General features: G+C 38.8%; 1 protein-coding gene across 1 annotated transcript in view; it reads right to left on the reverse strand.

The window, feature by feature from the left end:
• Positions 1–27,267, reverse strand: part of LOC144595293 (neuronal PAS domain-containing protein 2-like) — a 64,294-nt gene that overhangs the window by 30,484 nt on the left and 6,543 nt on the right. The window contains exons 2-7 of the mRNA XM_078402603.1: positions 12,147–12,200; positions 7,924–8,072; positions 5,642–5,733; positions 5,025–5,114; positions 2,345–2,465; positions 149–262 (exon numbers count right to left, since the gene is read on the reverse strand). Coding sequence (XP_078258729.1) covers positions 149–262; positions 2,345–2,465; positions 5,025–5,114; positions 5,642–5,733; positions 7,924–8,072; positions 12,147–12,200 — 620 coding nt within the window. The remainder of the gene's footprint in view (positions 1–148; positions 263–2,344; positions 2,466–5,024; positions 5,115–5,641; positions 5,734–7,923; positions 8,073–12,146; positions 12,201–27,267) is intronic.

Here is a 27,267-nt window from a genome sequence, read left to right on the forward strand (position 1 = left end):
TTAATTTTATTTTTAGCGCTAATGATTAAACCACTTCTCCGTTTTTGTGTACAATGTCTATGCTTTTTTTGTGTACAATTTCTGTGCTTTTTTTTGGATGAGATTTCATTCTGATCCATGAAAATTGTGGGCAACTCCCAACACTTACCGTTGTCATATGACTGAAAGTTTCCCACAAATCTTAAATATTCATAGGTTGGAGATTCCTTTGGGTCTAATGTTCCTCGTAGAAGATGACAAGAAAACTCAAAGTAGTTCTCAGCTTTAAAGTAAAGAAAAATTATAATCAAATCCAAATTACACAAATGTATTTTCTAGGTCCTAAATTATTGTTTAGTAGCCTGACAACAGTGTGAGCCAATCATTTCTGGTGGAGGGAGTACCTGGGCTGGAATGGCAATTTCCAATAGCATTTGCTTTCACAAGGTATCCACCCAATGTATCACATACACTCAGCTCCAGCCAAGTGCGACACCGCCTTCTTTAAGTTATGGCCTTCAGGTCATGTCCCAAGCTATCCCTGCCATTCTGCCTGGAATAGCTGTGGACCGGGTTCTATTTTCGCCTCACTGAAAGGGGTCAATGTTTTAAGTTACCTTTGGTTTCTAATCCCCACTCGTCGAAAGGAAAGGCTAACTTTGCAACATTTAACCCAGGAACATCTCTGCTGATCTTTTAAACAACCTCTTCTTCATGATTTGACCTTAATTTTCATATTCTATATATTCTGATACCCTTATAATACAGGAAAATGCCACTCAGCCATTGGGTATTTCCTGGCTCTTAGAGCATTCCCACCAATCCCATTCCCCGATCCAACAAGAGACATCATGAGGTGCTTCTCAGGGTAATACTATACAGATGTTGCATCAGCAAGAAAAGCTGAGCTTGGCAGGAGATGAACCATGGAAAGTTAAAGGATATTCTAGGGACTTAATATAATTTGAAATTCACTATAAGACAACATTCATAAATGGCTCCTCTGAAAGCCATCATGGATGAAAAATCTTTTAGTAACAAGTGTGGGTTAAGTACTGACTTCCAGAAAAAAATTCTAACCAAACAAGGAAATAGTAAAATATATTACAATTCAGTGATCAATAATATCTTTCAGTCATTTCAATATATAACAGGAAAAGTAGCACACCTTTGGTTGCATATTGAAATTTTAATTGAGGTTGATTGCTCCAATCTGACTGACTAATCGAAATGTAACCATTAGAACATGATTGAAACCTTTAAGAATCATAGGCAGAAAATCCCAAGCCTGGACATTCAATGTTTAAGAAAACACTTGGCTACCAATCTGGTTTGTCCCTATTCACCTCGCTATCTGTTCTCTTCAAACAGGAGTCATCAAAAGGAGGGGGGGGGGGGGAGCAGGTAGAGAGGGATATTGGCCTGGAGAACGGTTCACTCTGAGTTTCCTCTGGTGTGAACATAGATGTCCAAACCAGCATATCTAAGATGATGCAAGAAAGCGCAAATATCGAATCTTGCATCATTGCCATTCCAGTTACAGGTCCAAGTTCACTTCTTCGTGGAGAATCTGAATCTCTTTACAGATGGAGGAACGACTTTCATTGGTCCAGAACTTTCTCTTCCTCTTGGCAGAAACTGGAAAATGACTGCTCCCCAGGCATCAGGAAGCCCAAAATCAGGCCATCAGGCCTTCATGTACTCTTATTGAATCTTAGATAGGCCAATTGGTTCCTTGTTAAAGTTCACTGTTTTTTGTAATATGTCTGTATTATTTTCAATATCAAGGTCAGCTTTTACAGATATATCTGTAATTCTCAATGTTATCTATTTATTGATTCTTCAATCCTAAAGACAGCATCAACCCCAGAGCTATTAGTAAATTGAATGTTGGCTGAGATGAAATTTTCTTGCTGCACATTATTAACATGTCACTGTAGACCTTTGATGATGACTTGTATTTGAATAACATTCATTAAATTAACCTTTTCTGAGATGAATATGATTATCCCCAGCCTACCTCTTCAGTAACATGCTCCATGCTGCATCTTCCACTTCTATGACTTTGCAAACATTGTTCATTCCATTACTTGAACCACCACCAAAGATGATCTATTAATCCCATTGTTGCTTTCTGGAATTACCCACCCCTCTAAACAGAAATCACTTAAGCTTTGTGTTATCAAAATACACAAAATACCCATCTGTACATTAGTCCCTTTTCTTTCACAGTTAATTTTTTTCTGCTGCAACCACTTACATAGGAAGGGTTAATATAGTGAATGCTATACAAATACAAGTCATCATCAAAGGGCTCTCTGTGAAAAGCATGGGTTATGTAAACGTTACGTACAAAGAAACTCACTGTTTAAGTAGTCTGGCAAAATAGTGTCTGTTGCCAAAGTATGAGAAGACAACAATTTATATATTTCTCTGTGCTCCTGCTCTGGGAGGAAGTTTAATAAATTCTGATCGATAACATCAGACTAGAAGAAAGAAAAAAACATGCATAATCAGTTTTGATAAAATAATACCATTACGTGAAAACTGTTCTTATAGCCTGGGTTCCTGTTTATTGAATGCGGGATGAAATAAATTGTAAAGGGCTGTCTTTCCAAAAGTACTTGAATTCTAGAGGGGCAGAATGTGAGATATTTTATAACAGTACTAGACTGTGGACTCGTTGGGCCCAAAGCACTCCTACATTGGTGCAGCACCCTCTCCTCCCCCACTCCCCCCTCCCCCCCCCACTTCGCCCCTCTCCCTCCCCCCCTCGCCTCCCTCCCCCTTCCACCCCCTCTCCCTCTCCCTCCCTCCCCTCTCCCCCTCCCCCTCCCCACCCCCCTCTCCCTCTCCCCCCTCTCTCCCCCACTCTCCCTCCTCCCTAGAGTTGCCTCTCCTGCATTGGTGCTGCAACCTCTCCTCCCCCACTCCCTCCACCTCCTCCCTCCCTTCATCCCCCCTCCCTACCCCCTCCCCTCCTCCACCCCTTCCTCCCCCTCTGCCCCACCTCCACCATCCCCCATCCCCTCCCCTCCTCCACCCCCTCCCTCCCCCACTGCCCCACCCCCATCCCCTCCCCCTCCCTCCTTCCCCTTCCCCCCTCTCCCTCATCCCCTGCCCCCCACCCTCGCTCCCTCCTCCCTCCCCCCACCTCCCTCTCCACCCCCCTCCCTGGAGCAACCCGCGTTTGCCGTAGCAACCCGCCTCCTGACCCTTGCGGCCGCCATTGGTGGACCGGGGGTGGGGGGGGGGGAGGGTCTTGTCCAGTCCTTGTGTGGGGATGTTCAGTGGCCGACGGCAGCGGCTCTCCCGCTGTTTCTGAGTTGCTGGACTCTAGGTGGTGTGGGGAAGGTGCTGAGCCGGCCGGGGCGAGGAGGTGGGTCGGGGGAGCCGAGGGCAGGCCCAGCGCCAGGCCCAGGCCTCGGCCTCTACCTCCACCAGTGGCCAGCCTCACCGCTGCTGCTGCTGCTGCCACCTTTCTCCTTGGCCCACCTCAGGCTCGCGGTTACCCGATCATGTCCAGGCCCAGGCCCAGGCCCAGGCTCCGGCTGCTTCCACTGGCACCAGGCCTGGCTTTCCCGCCACTATGGAGCCAGCAAACCCGACCCCAAGAGACAGGCGGCTGAGCCCTGCTCAACGGGCCCCAACTGCACATGCACGGTTTTTTAAACTTTAAAATGTGAATAACTTTTAAAATATAACACCGATTTCAATTAAACATCTCCCATAGGACCACGGGACGATGGTGAGTAAGATGGGCCCAAAATTGTCGTGTACCGTTTTGGCTGTAGTTCAGGAACAAGCGACCAAAGAAAAGTTTTAGTATATAGATGGCATATGTATACATATGTCAAAAAGCTAACATTCAAATTATAAAGGAAATTGCAACTCTCAGACTAATGCATACTTCATTTGACAAGGGATTTGGAAATCACGGGTATGTCTTTTACAGTTGGTTACAGAATCAAGGCAACACAATGGCACAGCTGGGAGAGCTGCTGCCTCACAGCTCATGAGACCCAGTTGGAGCTTGACCTTGGGTGCTGTCTGTGTGGAGTTCACACGTTCTCCCTGTAACCATATGGGTTTCTTCCAGGTGCTCTGGTTTCCTTCCACACCAAGGACATGTGGGTTTAAAGGTTAATTGGCCTCTGTAAATTGCCCCTAGTGTGTAGTGAATGGGTGAGAAAGTGGGATAGCATAGAACTAATGTGAATGTATGATTGTTGGTTGGCGTGGACTAAATAGTTAAACTAAACTAAACCAAATATGAGAATAATAGCACTTATATCCTTTAAAAAAAAAAAGAATATTGTGATTTTGGGCTAATAATGCGTGGAAGGTTTACAGAGCCAAAAACTGTCATCACACGTAAACAATATTTGGATGTAACCTTGACAAGCTATGACTTGTAGAGCAGTAGACCAAGTGGCCACAGGTGAGATTAGGGAGTGGGCTCTTTTTTGACCGACGCCGTCTCTGAAAGTGATTTATTTCATAAAACTTCTCAATAGAAAATGCTTTTATCTCATGGTGAAGGATAGGAAATACATCTACATTCTGAAAATTAGTTGGGAATTTTAATAAACTGAACTACTTTTAAATAAAAAAACAGGAAATACTGGAAATATTAAACAGGTTAGGTTGCAACAAGGAGAGATAAACTGTTCAATTTTTGGGTCAATATTTTAATTTTTTTTTGTCTCTAATGATTTTGCTTGATTTGCCAAATATTTCTGGCAATTTCTGTTTTATTTCATATTTCCAGCATCAGCAATATTTTTGTTTCTGACCTACTTTTAAAATTTGGTCAGATTAGTTAATTAACATTGTTGTATCCACTTCTGCATCTGAAATACATCACTCTACAATCATGAGGCTTTCTCAGATACCTCTGTTTAAAATGGACATTATTTTAAAAATATATAATTTTGAAACTAGTTTATTTTATCTTTGAGTTAGAGTTGGAAACTTTCATACCAATATGAAATGCAATTTTTGTTCAACAGAAAATACTCACTTTGTAACTTTATTATACTCACAGGTAAGTGCCCAAGTAGAGGTGTGATGCTATCAGAAACATAAATTATATTTCCATCTGTTGTTAGAGCTACGAAGAATCCATCTAAAGCCTGCAGTATGGAAAACAAAACACTGGATACTAATATTTTCCAACAAACTGTGTGAGTGTATTTTGAAATTACAGCAATAAATCTCCTTTAGAGTTTAAAAATTGTAAACATACCATTTAGTAGACATCAATTTTTCAAAAATACATTTATCTGAGTGAATTTTAAAACATAAACATATTTTATGTACTGCTACATATGGATATGTTATAAATTGATAGCCTTTTGCCCCAAATTATATATTTTGTTTCTCCCAGTTCATCTTAAGTGACGGCTCAGTGTATTAGAGTACAAACCTGCATCATACTACTCACTAGAAGGATATTATAATTATTATTTGAATCCAGCCTGAATCTTGCGTCTGGCCTGACCAGAGGGAAATAATTGGATTCAGTACTGGCCTTAAAACTTGATTCACACTGCATGTCCGAGCAACCCTGAGAATGTTTCAGGTCAACACCATTAATAAGTTAAAACATGTGAACCAAGTCAACTAGTTGCCGGTCTGGAAATACATTTACATGAGGTACCTCTAACATCAGTTGTGTGAATTCCTCATTGCTCAGAAAAGAAGGCTTCCAGTTATGTTGGATAATACTTGTTTCTGTCTGCACTGAAGTCTCTAAAAAGGAAAATGTTTGACTTTAGTATTTTATGTAACATTTATATTAACACAACCACGGTATCTTTTTTACTTAGTTAAAAGTTTTACATGTTCACCCTGCCTTTGAATGACTAAATGTTTTTAAAACATTCTGTTATATGCCACATCTATCATGTGAAAGACATAAGTGTACATAATCCTTTCCACATAAATTATGGTGTAGTTTTATGTAGATTATAATTAAAAATATTCAAAGAGCATATTGTCTATTTTTACTCATGTAAATACAAATTGATTTGAACATATATTTTATTCCAAGTTTCACCATAAATTTATGTTGGCAAATGCAAGATATGCCATGAACCAGTAGACAGGACAATGATTTGAAGTGTTTTGTTCTACTGTTCAGCACAATGCTTGTATATTGTCAAAAGAATGTAATCAGAAAGCTTATAATTGAATGAAAAGGAACTGATGACATTTCCTCACAAATTCTTCACTAGCTGTCAGTTAGTTCTTTACTCCTGTGTAAATCTCAAAATCTTTTTCCCAAGGCAGAGGAACTTTGCATTTTCCATCTAACCTATAGAAGCTAGTATCCCCAGTATTCATTGGAGTCACCACTCCTACATCAAGGGATGGCACAGTGGCGTAACAGTAGAGTTGTTGCCTTACGGCACCAGAGACCCGGTTTTGATCCTGATTATAGGTGCTATCTGTACAGAGTTTGTACATTCTCCCTGATCACACAATCCTTCAAGTTCTGGCAACTTTCTCGTAAATATTTTCTGCATTCTTTCCAGCGTAATGGCATATTTCCTATAGCAAGGTGATCAAACAATATTCTTATTGTGACCTGATCAAAATCTTGCATAACTGCAACATAACATCTCAAATTCTATACATATTGCCTTGACTGATGAAGGCCAGCATGCCAAAAGCCTTCTTTACCATCCTGTATATTTATGACCCCATTTTCAGGAAACTATGTACCTGTACTCCTAGATCCCTCTGCTCTACAATATTCCTTAGGACCGTACCATTCACTGCAAGGGTTCTGCCCAGGTTTGGCTTCCCAAAATGCAACATCTTGCACTTAAATGCATTAATCTCCATTAGCCATTCCTCAGTCCACTTGCTGAACTAATCAAGATCTTGCTGTAATTTTTGATACCCATCTTCACTATCATACCACCAACCACCAACTTTAGTGTCATCTTCAAACTTACCTTGTACCTTGCCTTGTCCATTCTCCTCCAGGGATTCATTTGATCCCAGCTGTCTGTACCTAACCCATGTCTCCTTTCTTCTGACCAAAGCCTCAATACATCTTGTCATCCAAGGTTTCCTACTCCTGCCTGCCTTACTTACCCTTCACTTGAACTGGAACATGCAGACCTTGAACTCTCACCGTCTCACTTTTAAAAGCCTCCCACTAGCCAAATATTCCTTTGTCTGCAAACAATGTACTCCAATCAACTTTTGCAAGCTTCTTTCTATTATTATCAAAATTCATCTTGCCCCAATTAGAACTTTAAATTCCAGTGGACCTGTTCTGTCTTTTTCCATAACTGTGTTTAAACCAGTAGAACCGAAATGGTTCCAATATGGCCGCCCTGCTTGTGCCTGCCTTCCTTTCATACACCACTCGGGCTTTCAGACCCAGAGACTAATAGCTGCTTCTCCAATCTCTGCCACTCCTTCCCCTTTCAGCTTCACTGTCCCTGATGAAACAGCTGAATGTTTGCAGTTTCTCTTAGAACTTAACAGGCACAACCATCTCAATCCAGCCCTTTCATAAACTTCTAAACTCTGACAAATTAGTATTGGCATTTTAGTAATACTGTTAAATGGAGTGGTCACGGGGACTGGTTCACCATTCATAGGAAATTCCAGGCCATTCTTTCTCCTTGCATTTGGTTTTCCTCAATTGACCATGAGACCTTGCTCGAGTATTAACAATGGTAGCATATAGCGGAAGCCAATCGAAGCTGAAGAAATGAGAATCTCTTCCTCTTCAGCCACTGTTTAAAGTTGCATTCAGTTCAGGCCAGGAATTGAATCCTGAACTTCTTTAGTCTGCATGACTGGGGACCATGCACATGGTGCTATTACCTACTTAGCTAAGAGAAGATGAAAAGAGAGGCAGCTTCAAAAGTTTTGAACACTGGTCAAACTTCAACTTTGAATACATCAGTAAGAACTTACCATTGTGTTTTTGTAAAAAGTTAATTGTTTTCTGGAGCACTGAAGATTTATCCAGTTTCCGGACACTGCCTGGGAGCATGAAACTGAGTTCTTTAATGAGGACATTGAACTGATCACGTCTCTTTTTCTCAGATTTGTTACGTGAAGCCCTAAATTAAAATGCAAAAGTAGAATTTGGCATCTGATAGTATACAGGATCAATAAAATAGTCCATATGTGAACAGAAACAGTCCCTGCTTTCTCAAATCATGTAAATCCTGAAGATTATACCTAGTGCACTTAGTTGAATAAATTTCCAGTTTTGACAATTTCTTGTTCAATACAGGCTTCCAGGGACCCCCGCAAAACATCTACACTAAGATTGTATCAAGCATGTCGCTGCAGGATGTTGTCTTCCCCCAAAATGTTTGCAGTGATCACATGCAGAATATATATTTTAAATAATTTAATTAAATTAGAATTCTGTACTATAGTACAAGTCAAGATAGGTCACTTAAAAAATAAAATAACAGAACCAGATAATTAAAAATAAGTTACATGCACTTATAGGAATGATATTCTCCCACCAAATCCAAAAAAGTGTACATAAATGAATAAATATGTACATATTTTCTTTTCCAGAACATTAAAGTATTTGAGGGTAAATTCAGTAAGTCTGTAATGCCAGAGAGCAATGTGCTCAAAATGACTGTGGGCCAGAGAAGCAATGTTACAGTCCCACCAAATCCAAAAAATGTATATAAATGAATAAATATGTACATCATTTTCTTTTACAGAACATTAAGGTATTTGAGGGTAAATTCAGTAAGCCTGTAGTGTCAGAGAGCAATGTGCTCAAAATGACTGGGCCGGAGAAGCAATGCTACAGTGAAATAGAAAATAAAACAGTATAACAGAAGAACAGACCTTTCAGCCCTAGATAAAGCTCTTAAGGATAACGGAGTCAGGGGGTATGTGGAGAAGGCAGGAATGGGGTACTGATTGAGAATGATCAGCTATGATCACATTGAATGGTGGTGCTGGCTCAAAGGGCCGAATGGCCTCCTCCTGCACCTATTGTCTATTGTCTATTGTCTAAAATGCCATGATTCCAAGCTGAACAAATCTCATCTGCCTGCACATTCTTCATTCCCTGCATATCCATGTAACGATTGAAAACATCAAATATCATATCAGCCTCCAGCACCACCACCGGCAGCACGTTCCAGGCCCCCACCATCTCTGTGTAAAAACGTCCTGCACATCTCCTTTAAACTTTGCCCACTCGTCTTAAAGCTATGACCTTTAGTCTTTGACCTTTCCATACTGGGAAAAAAAGTTCTGACTGTTTATCCTAGAAATGCCTCATAATTTTATAAACTGTCTCCCATCAGCCTACAGTGTTGTAGGGAAAACAATCCAAGTTTAAACCTTTCTTTGGCCTGCTCTCCCTTCCATTGAATGCACGTTCTCATTGAGTGAAATTACTAAACTTTTAAGATCATCGCACACTAGAAAACATGAGCTGCTCCAAAGATACTCTTGAGATTTCCATTATCCAGAGATAGCTCATATTTATTCACTATCTCACATGTGACATTAGAAAACTGTAAAATTGCAGTCCCTGGTATCAAATTTATACTGTGCCTTTTAAGATGTGTTGCACAGGTAAGCTGCACCTTTGTATTCATACACTCATTCTTGAAACAAATGTGCAACTGCCAAATTAAGGTTAGAATTAAGGTTACATTTCTACATAAGGTTGTATATGCCTGCCTTTGGATTTTGTGTAAGTTTTCAGCAAATATTATGGTTCAGCCTCTGTATTTTTATTCTTGCACAGATGTGGATGCTGACGCAAGGTCAGATTCTTTTACCTATCATTCATTGCTCTTAAACTGACCATTTCAGAGATCCTTTAACAGCCGACCACAATGCTTCCCGATAAAGCTACACATATTGTTTCATCCTTGTGGGTGACTGAATTTCGTCCAATTTGGATGTCAAATAAAGCTATCTTGCATCTTTAATCTTGAATCTTGAATCTTTAAGGAAGAGAGTTTGTTCAGTCTAAAACAGTTTGTGGCATTCATGCATGTATGTACCTGATATAGCAATACTTTCCTTTTGGTGTAGTCATGGATGTTGATGTCTATAATTGTTTACATTTTAATAAAATATGTTAAATTAGGTAACAAATGACTTCAATCTTATTACTTTGAACTACATCCAATGGGTTGCCATTTCTCCAACAGAAAGAAAAGCTGGGAACGCTCAAAACGACAGGCTGCTGATGAAAGTTAATTTACAAGATATATTAACTATTTCTGTCTCTCCACTAATGCTGCCTGGCTGTCGTATTTGCTGGATGTTTGCAGCATTTACTGTCTTTATTTCTTATTTGTATCTTATGATATATTCCATCAAACGTGCTCTCTGGAAGATATCAGCAAAAGAGTTTTTGAGTGCAGAATAATTCTGGTTAACAAATGTGCAATCGCTAATTAAGTGTTCAGCGTAACCATGAGAATTAGTCAAGTGTTTTGACTGAGGATTAAATTAGTTGGGTCAAACCATTAATTAATATAAAAAGAAAACAGAATGATACGATATTCTCTCTTTTGCCTCCTTTCTAGTCAATCTTTTTGTGGTGATTAAAGGTACTAATTAGGAATATAGTGCACTTGGGAGAAATGTTACCATTGTGTCAAAAGTATTGGCAAGGATGCAAATTTTAAATAATCAGATAGTGAATTTTGCTGTTATTCAAAAAAAAGTCCTCTCTGAGGAGCGAGTCGAGTGATTCGAAGCAATAGGCTTGAAACTTTACTCACGGTAAATTGCTAATTCACATAATAAATGCAGGGAAATGACACTGTGCCTATTCCACTGTCCTAACATCCAGCCTTGTTTCACCTTGCTCCCATCAGCGAATTCAGTTGGATAAAACTTTGCACTTATATCATGAAACTTGCATTGACATAGAATTACCTGTAGGTTTGATTTACATTGAAGAAGCAAGGAACTGAAGAAGCTGGTTTACAAAAAAAGACACAAAGAACTGGGGTAACAGCGGATCAGGGAACATCTCTGAAGAACATGGACAGTACCTATTAGATTATTATAGAATATATAGCAGAGGGACATTTCTTCATCTTGCCCCGATGTTCTGTCTTTCCATTCCTCCCTCACGTGTGTGCTTGTATGTTATTTGCCTGATCTGTTCCTTTTCCTAGCACATTCTGCTTTGTGACCAGTCTCTGAGTAAAGAAAGTTTTCTTGAACTCTTTATGAATTCCTAAGGAACTATATTATGTTTAAGTCCCTTGATTGTTTTCATCCTTTCTGTAGTATAATACAGAAGACAGCAAGAACTTTGTAATCAGTTTAGAATAGTGATATTATGAATCTACTTAATGTATCAAGTTTTGTGATTTGTGGAACTAACATTGTTAAAAACCATTGGTGACATCCATGGTTAATATGTTAAACAGCTTAAATCGCTTGCTGTGGTGACATGTCATGTGTCAGGAAATACTTATCATGTGATAGTGTGTTTGATCATGGGTATAAAAGTAATTCTTTTTTCATTGATGGAGAGAACTTTGGAATGGACTTGGAAATGGTGCCAAGGACCAAACTGGAGAAGATGCACCTCCATTTGCTTTTGCCAGGGCTATGGAACAGGAGAAGGGATGTGAGGGCACAGCTTGATTTTTCTCTTCAGAACTGTTTGCTTCCTGGATTGATTGCCTGGACCTTACATCAAATTGTAGTAATGGTTGAATTGTATCAAGAGCTATTGCTGTGGTCAGGAACAGCAGAATATGACTGGGACTGTTGAACAGTGTAAAATGTTTCTGTCATTAATTTTGTAATTAAACAATTTGCTTGAAGATATTGATTGGGTCAGACCCATATTTTAATACATCTGCGCTCTGCAATACTCCCATAAGAAGAAAATGGCTTGAATGATTAAACTATAGAAACAAATTACAATTTTAAATATCTCTAACAAGCCACCACCCAGCCATCTCTTTTTTTAGTGCTACTTCATTCCTTATTAAGAAAGTTCAGAAAAACAGTTTTACAATTAATTTAAGATCCAGCACTTCATTTCAATATGCCTGTTTCTATTTTGACACTGTCACTATATTTTCTGTTTCGGTCATCCATTCAAATAAATAATTCAAATATCATGCTTATTTTCATTTTATTCTGTTAAATGTCACATAAAGTCTCACCTCTTTGCCTTGTCTTTGTCATCTTCATCCATTAGCTCTTCTACAAAATAGTCCCTATGAAATGAATATATTTTAATTATCCTTTTTTTATTAATGCAGATTATTTTTTTAAGATAAAATAAAGATATATTTGAAGGAATGTTGGCAGATTATTGACACCTTTCAAAATATCAGGTACAACTGCTGTGCCATTTTATCAATAAACAAAAGTTTATTTTGTTTTCAATTCATTGGTTTATTAATTGAAGTCCCTCACCAATGACGCGCATTTGAAAATGCTTAAAAAGCTATTTATAAATGAAAATCATTTTGGTGCTGAATATCCTACAGAGATTAGCAACATCCCGAACAGAAGCAACAGTGGAGGCTGAAAAGCATAATGTCCAAAGATGGACAATCAGCAGTTTTGCCAATGCATTGTATAGTGATTTCAGACCACAGCCAGGGTTAACTGCCTTATTAAATGGCGCATAACATCTGTGGTGGACTAGGTTTAGTGGGCTATTAGCTCCGGTTATAGCTGGTTAGATGGGTTACATTATGGGTGCAATCCACGATGATCTGAGAGACATTTAAGAGTAATGCAAACTTCACAGACTCCAGACTCCACAGTTTCACAACACTGCACTAGAGGTCTAGATGCCACCTACAGCAAAAATCATCCTGAATTGTTTGTAATATATTTCTAATCGTTAGGAGTGCTTTCCCTTGACACCAGTGGACTTCAATTTTACCAGTGGTCCTTTTACCACACTCTGTCAAACGTTACCATAATGTCTAGGACAGTCACCTCCAGAATTCACATCCTTTGCTCATGAACCAAGGCTGCAATGTAGTCTGGAGCGAAGTTGTCCATAAAACTCAAACTGGGCATCAGTATGTAGGCATGAATGGTTTGTTGATGCATGATAGCACTGTCAGTGACGTTTTCCATCACTTTGCGTTTGATTGAATTAGATTGATTGGATGATTAATAATAAGATTGGGTTGGAGCACAGGATAATTGTTAGAATAATTAAGGGATGTCTGAGCTTCGATGCAAATAAATTTCTGTCAGTTCTCTGCATTTCATTCAATCAGCTCCAGTTCAGAGGAGCAATTTAAACAGATTTCATGTATTTATGATTTTTAGGTGTTATTTTAACCTTAAAGTTTCAAGGCAAAGCAGGAACAAATGCCACAATTTACAGTGTTTTACAATATGTTTCAGCGAAATTTACCAAAAAAACAAATTACTGCAAACTGTACTGCCCTTGTTATCTTTCTGAATGTTGTTAGTCATCCCAACTCAGGACTTCTTAGAATAATGTCCCAGGACCTAGTATCTGCGGCTGCTTCATCAGTTTTTTCTATCTGTCATAATGTCCGAGCGGGGATATTCACTGATAATATCGCATCATTAAGTGTTGTAATATATATTGAATACATTGCCCTCCCTATTATTTGGGACAAAGACCCATCATTTATTTATTTGCCTCTGTACTCCACAATTTGAGATTTGTAAAAGAAAAAAATCACATGTGGTTAAAGTATACATTGTCAGATTTTATTAAAGGGTATTTTCATACATTTTGATTTCACCATGTAGAAATTACAGCCATGTTTATACATAGTTCCCCCATTTCAGGGCACCATAATGTTTGGGACACATGGCTTCACAGGCATTTGTAATTGCTCAGGTGTGTTTAATTGCCTCCTTGATGCAGGTATAAGAGAGCTCTCAGCACCCAGCCTTTCCATCACCTTTGGAAACTTTTATTGCTGTTTATCAACATGAGGACCAAAGTTGTGCCAATGAAAGTCAAAGAAGCCATTATGAGATTGAGAAACAAGTCTAAAACTGTTAGAGACATCAGCCAAACCTTAGGCTTACCAAATTCAACTGTTTGGAACATCATTAAGAAGAAAGAGCACTAGTGAGCTTACTAATTGCAAAGGGACTGGCAGGCCAAGGAAGACCTCCACAGTTGATAACAGAAGAATTCTCTCTATAATAAAGAAAAATCCCCAAACACCTGTCCGACAGATCAGAAACACGCTTCAGGAGTCAGGTGTGGATTTGTCAATGACCACTGTCCGCAGAAGACTTCATGGACAGAAGTACAGAGGCTACACTGCAAGATGCAAACCACTGGTTAGCGGCAAAAATAGGATGGCCAAGTTACAGTTTGCCAAGTTTGCCAAAGAGCAACCACAGTTCTGGAAAAAGGTGAGATGAAGATTAACTTATGTCAAAGTGATGGCAAGAGCAAAGCATGGAGGAGAGAAGGGACTGCCCAAGATCCAAAGCATACCACCTCATCTGTGAAACACAGTGGTGGGGGTGTTATGGCCTGGACATGTATGGCTGCTGAAGGTACTGGCTCACTTGTATTCATTGATATTACAACTGCTGATGGTTGTAGAGTAATAAATTCTGAAGTGTATAGGCACATCCTATCTGCTCAAGTTCAAACAAATGCCTCAAAACTCATTGGCCGGCAGTTCATTCTACAGCAAGACAATGATCTCAAACATACAGCTAAAGCAACAAAGGAGTTTTATAAAGCTAAAAAATGGTCAATTCTTGAGTGGCCAAGTCAATCACCCGATCAGAACCCAATTGAGCATGCCTTTTAAATGCTGAAGAGAAAACTGAAGGGGACTAGCCCCCAAAACAAGTGTAGGAGCCATTTTGCGTTTATTAGCTATTTTAGCATATTGTATTACTTTGCATCCTGCTGTATTATTATTTGGACACCGAGAGGTTAATATTAAGCTTACGTATAGGACTGGGAGGACCCAGAGGTATGGCGAGGGTTATGAGTATAAATTCTTCCAGCACTGACGTAATGATTTAGTGTGTGTCAACGAAGAATCTACTGAATACAAGGTTCAGTGGATATATATGGGCGGCACGGTGGCGCAGCGGTAGAGTTGCTGCCTTACAGCGAATGCAGCGCCGGAGACTCAGGTTCGATGCTGACTACGGGCGCCGTCTGTATGGAGTTTGTACGTTCTCCCCGTGACCTGCGTGGGTTTTCTCCGAGATCTTCGGTTTCCTCCCACACTCCAAAGACGTGCAGGTTTGTAGGTTAATTGACTGGGTAAATGTAAAAATTGTCCCTGGTGTGTGTAGGATAGTGTTAATGTGCGGGGATCGCTGGGCGGCACGGACTTGGTGGGCCGAAAGGGCCTGTTTCCGTGCTGTAGAATCTAAATCTAAATCTAAAAATACGAGAAGTGCCTGATGGATAAAAGGTCTGGCAAGTCAGTATAGGTCACGTAGGAACGACGATAAGATATCAGATTCTTACCGAGTTAATGACAAGAGATATGTCAATATGTTTTAAGCAACTTCAAATAAATGACTAACTAACTGAAACGTTGTGAAGATCTCTGTTATTTGCGTGAGGAGGTGTCGCTCCCGTTCCTTCGTCATACGGTAAGCTTTGGGGCTTTATAAGGAAGACGGAAGCTGCCGTAACAACAAGCATAAGCTAAAGATGGCTGCAATACAGACCTAGCAGAGCATCATCAGAGAAGACACCCAGCGACTGGTGATATCCATGAATGGCAGACTTCAGGCAGTCATTGCATGCAAAGGACATGCAACAAAATACATGACTACCTTTATTTACTTGACATTGCTGTGTCCCAAACATTATGGTGCCCTAAAATGGGGGGACTATGTATAAACACCGCTGTAATTTCTACATGGTGAAACCAAAATGTATAAAAATGGCCTTTATTAAAATCTGACAATGTGCACTTTAACCACATGTGATTTTTTTCTATTACAAATCTTAAATAGTGGACTTCAGAGGCAAATAAATAAATGATGGGTCTTTGTCCTAAACATTATGGAGGGCACTGGATCTGTCATGATTGTACATGCTCTAACATGCTATACTCAATGTTATACTTTTACATTTTAATTTTCATTAAAAAAAGAATTATAAAAGGATTGTGGCATAAAATATGCGTCTTTCTTAGGATAGAATTGTTTGGATTAAATTGAGCATGTTTTGACAGATTCTAAATTCCATTTAATACTAATGCAACTGACAGGAGGTTTTGCATTCAGTCAGCAACATTATGATTGACTTTGCTGTAAAATTCATCTTATTAATGCAGAAACTCACAGCTCCTTGATCCATTTAAAAGTGCAAATCTCAACCTTCCTCATAAACTTCCAAATGAATACGTAACGTATATCCATTTAGCAACATGGAAATATTTATTTTCTTCTCTGTTTGTCTTGTAGAAATATAGCTAACTGTTTTTAATATTATTATTTACAAACTCAATACTATTAACTAAATACAAATTACATAGAAATATAATTGAAAAATCCTAAATATATACATGAATTAATTAAGTTTCCATAGAAACTGGAATACGTATCTTCCAATGCCCCGAATGGTATTTTCATTAAAAATAAAATCACTTCAAAATAACATTCAACAATGAGTTCATCATATTAAGAAAGTAACTGCCATACAGAAGCTACACTTCACAATATTTGTCAGTAGGAATGGCTCTCTTTAAGTTTCTGAAAGCTCTTGGGAATGCAACCGCCTCTGCCAGTTCCAAACAGATTATTTTGCTGTTGGCAACAATGAAAAGTAGGTCAGTTTCAAAAGAGAGTGGTACATGATAGCAATGACATTTACTAATCTGTTTATGATGGTTAATTTAGGTGGAAACGCAGCAACACATGACCATCTTTCTCCTTAATAGCACGTCTATTAAAGGCTTAAAACACAATGGGGTTCATAGCAAAATTGTTCCACACACAATCATGTATAGTTTTCTATGTTTAATTTAGTGGAGAGTAAGAATTGGATGCATATGACTATAGAGTCATATAGCACAGAAACAGGCCCTATCGGCCCAACTTGCTAATGCCAATCAAGATGCTACATCTATACTAGTACCACCAGCCCACATTTGCTCCATATCCTCTAAACCTTTCCTACCCATGCATCCATCCAAATGTCTTTTAAATGTTGTAGTGTAGTACGTGCCTCAACTACCTCCTCTATCTTGAAACTAACAGAATTATGGTCACTGGTTGCACAGTGCTGCCATGCTGTTACGTCATCTTTTTGCCTCGCCTCAGTTCCTAAGAGAAGATCAAGTGTAGCCCATTCTCCAGTAAGGCCATCTGCATATAGTTTTAGAAAACCTTCCTAGACACAGGTGGCAAATTCTGCCCCATCTAATCCCTTAGCAATGGGGCAGTCATTGCTATCCAGTCAATATTAGGGAACGGTTAAACGCCTACTAGTACAACCCTATTATTCCTACTGTGATCTGTACTAGATTACTACTAAATCTGTGATTTCCCCATATATATATATATATATATATATACATATATATATATACGTATATACTCCTCTAAGCCTCTGCTGACTATTTAAGGGCTTTATAGTATAATCCCATCAAATTAATCACCTGTTTTTTTTAATTTCTAAGTTCTACTTATATGGCCTTGCTGGCTGATTCACCTGTATATCCTCCCTGACATTCTCCCTAATCAATAATACAACTCCCCCTCGTCTCTTACCTCCACCATTCTCATATCAGAAGCACTGGTACCGCAGAACTTTGTGCTGCCGTTCCTGCCCATACCACAACCATCACAATTCCATGTTCTGATCCATGCTCTCAGTTCATCTGCTCACCAGTGAGGCTTCTTGCATTAAAGTAAATGTAGTTTAGCCTATACGATTTTCCACACTCCCTGTCTCACCTCTGCCTGGACTGCCAAATGAAGTTGCTTGTTTTAATCTCTATATTTGCTTCAGCTTTCTCATATGATGCATTACTATTTTGGGTCCCAACCCCTCCAGATTAGTTTAAACATTTCCAAGTGGCAATCCTCCCCCTCCAGTTTAATAGCACATGGGCAAAAAATAACACTATTGCACTTTGCATTATTATTGTTTGTGTTTGCATATACTGAACTTATTTTTGTTGTTTATTATGATGTTTACAGAGTACTATATTTGGATATTTGTTGCGCTGCTGCAAGTAAGAAATTCATTGTTCCGTTTTGAGACATGTGATAATAAAACTCTCTTGACTATCAGGATCTTTCATTGAACATTATTTTGCTTCAGGGACAGCAGACATTACCATTTGAAATGTTCATGCTACTTGCCTGTATCCTCACAGCTCTGACCTGGGAAGCAGCCCTTAAAGGTGGGAAGCTGGAAGATCGCTGCTTCTGGGAACACGGACAAATATTGAATGCATGATCACAAGTTGGAATGCGGATGGCATTGGCCTCCCTAGGGACAGAAAACCTGCACTGGCTACTGCAGAGCTCAAGCCCTTGGAAGGATTTTTCTATTGTAAGGGGTTATTTAACCATGCAACCCAGAAGCAGGCCTTTGGCCCATGTCTATGCTTTCCATCAATTATCCATTTATGCTAATCTCAGTTATCAGCACATCGTGCACTGTCTTCTAAGCCTGGGCAATTCAAGTGCCTGGCCAGGAACCTCAATGTGGTAAGACAACCATAATTTTTCATCCTATGAACAGGTAATCACTTATCTTCTCTTTACTCTTGGTGTTTCTAGCCTTTAAACGTTGAGGGGACTCCTGCTAAAATCACATGCTGACATGGTGACAAGACTTCAGTTTGTAAACACTTTACAAGAAGTTAGTTTTCAGAGAATTGTGCCCAAGAATGTAGCTCAAATGTATCTGACCCTTTAAATAACTCAATCGAGGAACTTGCAGCATTAGTGAAAAATACTTCTCTGTGAGTCATTATCAAGGCCAACGTGGCATTGGATTGCATTGGAGGCAAAAATCATTTCTCTCTCCTTTACTCTCTCTACACCAATGACTGCACCTCCACAGACTCCTCTGTCAAGCTCCTCAAGTTTGCGGATAACATTACCCTGATTGGGCTGATCCAGTATGGGGAGGAATCTGCCTACAGATGGGAAGTGACACAGCTGGCGTCCTGGTGCCATTGTAACAACCTGGAGCTCAATGCTCTCAAGACAGTGGAACTAATTGTAGACTTTCGAAGTGATCCCCCTCCCCTCCCCCCACTCACCATCAACAACACCATAGTCACATCTGTGAAGTCATTTAAGTTCCTTGGAACCATCATCTCCAGGGACCTTAAATGGGGGGCCACTATCGACTCCACAGTCAAAAAGGCCCAACTGAGGATGTACTTCCTGCGGCAACTGAAGAAACACAATCTGCCACAGGCAATGATGGTCCAATTCTATACTGCTATCATTGAGTCCGTCCTCACCTTCTCCATCATGGTCTGGTTTGGCTCAATGCATTGGATTGCATTGGAGGCAAAAATAATTTCTCTCTCCTTTACTCCAATGGATCGCTCGCACAGCTGAGAAGGTTGTTGGCTGCAACCTTCCCCCCATTGACGACCTGTATACTGCAAGAGCCAGGAAGCGAGCGGGCAAGATCATCTCTGACCCCTCTCACCCTGGCCACAAACTCTTCAAAACACTTCCCTCTGGAAGGCGACTCCGGACTGTCAAAGCAGCCACAGCCAGACATAAAAACAGCTTTTTTTCCACGAGTGATAGTTCTACTCAATAACCAAAGTCTGTAGTCTCTTTTTTGCTCTGGTTTATTTTCACCCACATGTTTAGACCGTAATGGTGTATCCTTATTGTTTTGATGTGTTTATGCTTTATTCTTAATTGTTAACTGTATGTTTGTGTTGTCATTTGTGAGCGGAGCACCACAGCACATTCCTTGTATCTGCATACTTGGCCAATAAACATTCATTCATTCATTCATTCATTCATTCATTCATTCATTCATTCATTCATTCATTTCCAGATCGCTATATACAGGCAAAGTTTGGGCATTGCACTTATTTGAGCAGGCTGGATGCCAGAGAAACACAAATGGTATTAAAAAAAACTCTCCCCCAAAAAGATCAATCCATATTAACAAATTCAGTCTGAAGAAGGGTCTCAACCTGAAAAGTCATGCATTCCTTCTCTCCTGATGTGCTTTCTGACCCGTTGAGTTACTCCAGCATTTTGTGTCTACCTTCGATTTAAACCAGCATCTGCAGTTTTTCTCCTTAACAAATTGTATTATCTGTCTGAGAAATAGGTGCAAAAATAGGCCACAGTTTAAGAATAAGGGGTAGGCCATTTAGAACTGAGATGAGGAAAACCTTTTTCAGTCAGAGAGTTGTGAACCTGTGGAATTCTCTGCCTCAGAAGGCAGTGGAGGCCAATTCTCTGAATGCATTCAAGAGAGAGCTAGATAGAGCTCGTAAGGATAGCGGAGTCAGGGGGTATGGGGAGAAGGCAGGAACGGGGTACTGATTGAGAATAATCAGCCATGATCACATTGAATGGCGGTGCTGGCTCGAAGGGCCGAATGTCCTCCTCCTATAAACAATAGTCTATTGTCTATTGTCTATTGTGGTGCAATCTGAAGTAGTGCAAACAAAAAATAGTCATCAATAGGATGATTCTTTTGGTTCTTAAGCTACTGCTTATCAATGATACTACAGCTGCAAGAATACACAATAAATGCTTGGGCATCTAGCTGATTCCTAATGCCTTAAAGTAAAAATTCCATTACAGGCTTTCCACTTTCTCTATCCCAGTACCATCCTCCAAACCTATTGCTTCCCACGCCGCTTCCTCTGGCCTCTGCGTAAGTTCCGTGCACACTTTGCACACTTCCTTACCCTTGCTCATCTGCTCCTCGAACTCTGCCCCTCAACATTGCTCCAATATTTGCATACTACTTTACAGTTCACCAAGTTCAAATTCTCTCCTGAAGCCCATTCAGAACGGGTATTTCATATTAAGACTTTTGTTGAAACGTCTCTTTGATCAAACTTTTAGTGATTCTTAATCCAAAAGCATCCAGGGATACAACAAAAGAACTAAAAAACAGAGTACTTTAAAATGCTGAGAGACTGAAAGGTGTTGATCTGGGTGGCTTTGCAAACAAATCACTGAAAATTAACATGCAAAACAAGGAACTGCAGACGCTTGTTTACGAAAAAAAGACACAAAGTGCTGGAGTAACTCACCGGGTCAGTTAGCATGCCATGAGAACATAGATAAGTGACTTTCTGAGTTGGGACCCTACTTCAGACTGATTGTAAGGGGGAGGGGGAACAAACCTGGAAAAGAGGAGAGGCAGGACAAAACGTAGCAGGTATATCAAAAAACCATTAAAAAAACCTTCTTGTGTGTTTAACTATTACCTGCCAGGCTTTTCCCTGCCCCTCTTCTATTCCACTTTTCCCTCAATCAATCAAGAGTCCTGATCCGAAACATCACATATCCATGTTATCCAGCAATGCTCCCTGACCTGCTGAGTTACTCCAGCACTCTGTGTCTTAATTTGTCATTTGCAATTCATGAGCAGGTCCCAATGTTATGCGCTATTAATATTTGGAACTGTACAAAGCCTTGCACTAAGTGAATTCATAAGAATAGTGATTTGGCAGCCTTAATCAAACACTTGCAGTATAATTTTCAGGTGTTTTTTTGCAGCACTAAACTTTCTGGCCAATTATAATGAAAAGTTAGTCTTAAAACATGTACTCCAAGTCAAACTGAAATATCAACTGTCACTGGCTTTTATTAATCTTCACTCCTAAGGTCACAGGTAATTCATTAAAGTTATGATCTTGTTTGTTAAAGGCTAGTCATGAGAAATCTTGAGGGGCAATAAAAGGTATGCAAAGAAAAGGTTCCCTGAGGCATTTGTGTCCAAAGAACTATTTGAAATATCGACACAACTGTCTGATAGAAATTAATAATGGAAGAGCAATTTGCAATTCTCCAGCATGACAGTACAAGTCATTATTGGTTTTTCTGTGCAACAGTAGAAAGGGAAGCTGGTGAATGACTCACAAAAATGTGTAAACCATTGAGTACACATAATACCCATGTACAGTGCATGATGCATAATGAAGCTTGGTTCACAAAGACAAGAAGCTGTACTGCTGTGCCAAAGAGAACAAATTTAATCAGGGTCATCAGTTTTTATGCCAGAGGATTCTTCTAAGCATCTGTTTCACCATGCAGTCTTTAAATAAAGGATCAAAACTACAGCTGCATGTGATTTACTGAAGTTTATATAATGTTATTCTGATGTTATTTGTATGAATATACAGTAAAGCCATGTTCATCTGCCAATATGCTCATCATAAACAAGAGAATAAAATGTATTCTAAGCACTTTGACAATGTAATTCAGCAAAATGTGTAACATGAGCAACATGAAACAGCTTGAATTATAATTTTCCCTCTCTTCCACGAGTCTCCCAGGTTCTAATCGGGGGTTTCTCCTCCTGTGCTGAAGAAGATTAATAATGTTCTGTGCTGTCATGAGGCAGATTAGTGAGATGTGGCATCAAAAGATTGCACTACTCTTCCAGGCACTGAGCAACACCCTGATAAAAATATTGAGATACTTTTTACTCATCTATGAGCAAGCTAAGGAAATAAATCCAGTCGTCTTGTTGCCAAATACTGGTAAATATTTGGCTGCCAAGCATCCTGCACATATGCATCAAGTTACTTTCCTCATTTGAATCAAATGTTATGATGTTTAACAACAATTTGTAACACATGAAAACCAGATGGGAAAAATGTTTTTTAAAAGAAAAACTGCTGCATGCATCACCTATTCTTAACAGATGAATGCAATACAGATAAAAATAATTGAGAGCAATATATATCTTGGCTGTATTTCTTATGCTTAATTATTAGATGTGCTTGAATGACTGCAGTTTCCACATAACTGGAGACACTCAATGTCATTCATAACAAAGCAGGTTGCTTGGCTGGTATCGCAACCAACATTATAAACATCACTCTCTCTGCTAAAAGTCTCCTTCCTTTCAATGTGTACTCAATCGCAGGTGCATGGCAGCAACTTGCCAAGGACATTTAAACATCATCTCCCAAACTCAAGATCTCCACCAACTCTAACATGGGCAGCACAGTGATGTAGCAGTAGAGTTGCTGCCTTACAGGGCTAGAGACCTGGTTCGAGACTGACTGTGGATGATGTCTGTGTGGAGTTTGTACATTCTCCCCATGACCTGCTCTGATTTCCTCCCACACTCCAAAGACGTGCAGGTTTGTAAGGTAATTGGCTTGGTAAAATTGTAAATTGTCCCTAGTGTGTAGGATAGTGTTAGTGTGTGGGGATGGCTGGTCAGCGCATACTTGGTGGGTCGAAGGGCCTGTTTCCGTGCTGAATCTCTAAACTAAACTACAATGACAAGGGAAGCAGATACAATGAAATACCATCACCTTAGTGTTATTTTCCAAGTCACAAAACATCTTGGTATGAGAGGAATGAGGAATGAGAAATGAGAGGAAAAGCCATTCTGGTTTAAAATCTAGATCTTTTAATGTTTGTCCTTAGCACTTGCACTAACTGTAAAATATAATAGTGGTTACAACATTAGGATGCACCTTTTTTGGATAACCTTATTGGTAATAAAATACCAGCCACAGGTTGGTTAATTAGGGATTAAGTTTATATTTAATTCATTTGATCAACACCTGGCACTATATTGTTGGAGAATGCTTAACTGAGTAAAGGTAGCAATAGATTGCTTGCAAAGTAGTGTGGTAAAACACAAAGTGTGAATATGAATTTAGGTCACATTATGAAAGCAAATGCCAAAACAACAATGATTGAAATGATGATGACGATATTCAAAATTGCTTTTTAAATACCGAACACACAGCTACAGGCTTTTAAGCTATTTCCAAGAGGTTTTTACATTTCATCACAACCCAGGGAGAGAAGGAAAACAATGTGTTATTCATAGAAGAAAGTAAAATGTAAAAGTTGTACGTTTTTCCCCTTCCATAACGTAATTATGCATGCAGAATTGAAAGGGTAAATAAATCCACTGGAAACCAATGGAAGAGAATTATAAGAGACAGGAAGTTGAACCAAATATGGAATATGTGACCCATAAGAAAAATTAAGAGTTTATAAAGAGGAGACTGTTAAAAAAAACATGAGAAGGCTTTGTTTACTTATTCTCAAGACATTCTGTTCACAAGACGAGTGTCAAGCAATATTACAATACAAGTTGTAATAAAAAGAAAGTAGGTGCGAAAGGCAGGAAGAATTGATAACAACTTTAAATTCACCCATGTATACATTTTTAAATATTGAATAGTGTAGTTGCAAAATTAAAAGGCAAGAAACCAATATATCCGAAGTACTATGTACTAAAGAACTGTAGCATCAAAGATATAAATATTTCACACTAAGATTGTGACTTTGTTTAATGTGGCGGACTTTCCGAGTACAGAACTGTTTTTTGAAGGATTGGGGCAATCAGACGTTTGGGAAGATTAATGGATACAAAGCTGCAAGCCATTTGATCAGACTCTGCTTTGTTTTAGTTGTGTTACACTGATAAATTGAACTGGCTCTCAAGCTTTTTTTCACCAAATGATTCATGATAATATCTAACACCAAGTTGCTCTGCACTTTTGAAATTTGATTCCAGCCACTTTGCTCTGAACCGACGCGCTGAGGGAAATTTGCTGCATAAAATGTTTAATGACTTGGTCATGTTCCCTAGAACCAGGTACAGCAGGCAGACCATGAGATCCATCAATGAGCCCAATGCTTATTTATTTTTTCTTTAAAAATTTAAAAATTGAAGCTATGTAAGAATTCTATAACCAGTTTGTCGTTTATTATTATTTGTACATATGCTTTAAAAAATTAAAGATTAAAAAAATAAAATTTAATTTAAAAAAAAAAAAATGAGCCCAATGCTTTCATATTGGAATTCATCAACGTAGTTAACACCATAAGATAATCAACATCATGCATTTATTTGGTGCCTGTCTTCCACCTGCCTTTCTGTCCCAGTGGAGCACAACTGAGTGAAGGCTATAAATGTGCCATTGACAGAGTGGCAAGAGAAGTCTTGGCTTTAGATTACACCATACTGTCGTGAGTAGTAATTGCCTGGGCTAGTTGACTTACAAGCAACTTAAAAACTCGTAAATGTCAAATGCATTTTTTTTTAAACAAAAGCTTTTAAAAATGTTTGAAAGTGTTTTAAGTAATTAAAAACTTTACATCAAACACAACAAATTTCTTACTCCTACCCTTCTTCCTCAGTCATAAAATCTCACTCTAATGAATGAGCTCACAAATTGTGGGCTAGATATTAAATGGCGTTGAGCAGATTCTCCTGCATGTGCACCAGGGGGAATGCAGAAGATTTGTGTTGGGGGTTCACTGGCAGATCATAGTTGGGGAAATGCTGTAAGGTGGTCAGTGGCAATTCCACATCTTAAGTAGCACTCACTTCAGTACTCAACAACAGTGAACGTTTGTGTTCACATGGAAGCCTGAAACATTTTGGTACTTTGGATGAGAAATGCTGCCAGTTCCAATCGCAGGCACTTCCTTGTAAGTTCCAGACAAGAATGTTTGCCTTTAAATCAACAACAAAAAAAAAATATTGGCACCATGGCCTCCAAGGCTACATTTCATTTTTATAACTCGCAACTCATAATTAAATAAAACACTAAATAATTGGTCAAAAAATCATTAGTCAGACAGTATTAGTATTATGTATTGCAAATTTCATCCATTTTCACGCGCACCTTATTTTATGAAATAATTGAAGATACAATATAGGTTTGGATAACATACTTAAAACTTTCCATCTGACACACATGATAAAAAGATTGGCATATAACACAACGTGCATTTTAATAAATGTAAATATCTACCACCCTCCTTCAATTGTATCACAATAATTACATCATCTTTAGAATAAATAAAATGCTTCACTTTTAACCGTAACAAAATGAAATCTTTAAATCCCATTTAATCCTCCATCTTTATCAAAATTGTTTTCCACAGTAAACTGCGATTAAATAGATGGTCAATAAATCAACACTGGAGCTATTTATTATTTCATATACTTCTGATGAACTGAAATTTAGCTTAAAGTCAAAGTATAAAAAAGTTGTCCAGGATATTTTTTTAATGATTTTTGCTTTAATAAGTATTTTAGTATTTTATATAGTACTTTATACTGTATTATTTTAGTAAAAATAAAACAAAATATAATGGTCCAGATTTCACCACTATCAACTATATCCATTACCCCACTGCTCAAAATGTCTTCCTTAAGTCTCTGGTATTCCTTAATATCTGTAATTTAACTATCATTTTTAATCTCAAGAAATCTCACAGCAACACTGTGAGGTTACCTGGGAAGAATACAGATATACAAATCCTAAATTCAAGAACATCAATTATCAAGAAGATTCTGCTGCAAAGTGAAATAGATATGATTTTTTTCAATGATGCTACAACTAATAAAATGATATATATATATTATTATGTACTCAGATCTGGAGTTAGATGGGGATGTCAAAGTTAGTATTTTAATCACCATCCCAAATTGCTATATAGATTGGAAAACATTATTGTTAATTTTGCCCTCTATTAGGATTTTTGTAGTAAATCTAGTTAGAAACTAAGTCCAACTGCTGTAGTAGACATATTGCACTACAGATAAGTATGTTATGTTCTTCCAGTTTGTATGAATTTTCCAGATCACATAAAAATACGGTGATCCATCAAAGAATTTCTGGTAGAAAGCAGCAAAAAAAGTATCAACATTAGGGCGGCATGGTGGCGCAGAAGTAGAGTTGCTGCCTTACAGCGCTAGAGACCCGTGTTCGATCCTGACTATGGGTGCTGTCTGCATGGAGTTTGTACGTTCTCCCCATGACCTGCGAGGATTTTCTCCGGGTCCTTTGGTTTCCTCCCACACTTTAGTCCCAAAGGTAGGTTAATTGGCTTGGTATAATTGAAAATTGTTCCTAATGTGTGCAGGAAACTGTTAGTGTGTGGGAATCTCTGGTTGACGCAGTCTCGGTTGGCCGAAGGGCCTGCTTCCTTGCTGTATCTCTAAACTAAACTAAACATTACCACACATGTGGGGAAATTGGACACTTTTTCAGTTATATCCTGGTATATACAGTTATATACTGGTATAGACACAAAAAGCTGAACTCAGTGGGACAGACAGCATCTCTAGAGAGAAGGAATGACATCTTTCCAGAGATGCTGTCTGTTCCA

The sequence above is a fragment of the Rhinoraja longicauda genome, chromosome 7 (genome assembly GCF_053455715.1).
Source record: "Rhinoraja longicauda isolate Sanriku21f chromosome 7, sRhiLon1.1, whole genome shotgun sequence".
Taxonomy (NCBI): Eukaryota; Metazoa; Chordata; class Chondrichthyes; order Rajiformes; family Arhynchobatidae; genus Rhinoraja; species Rhinoraja longicauda.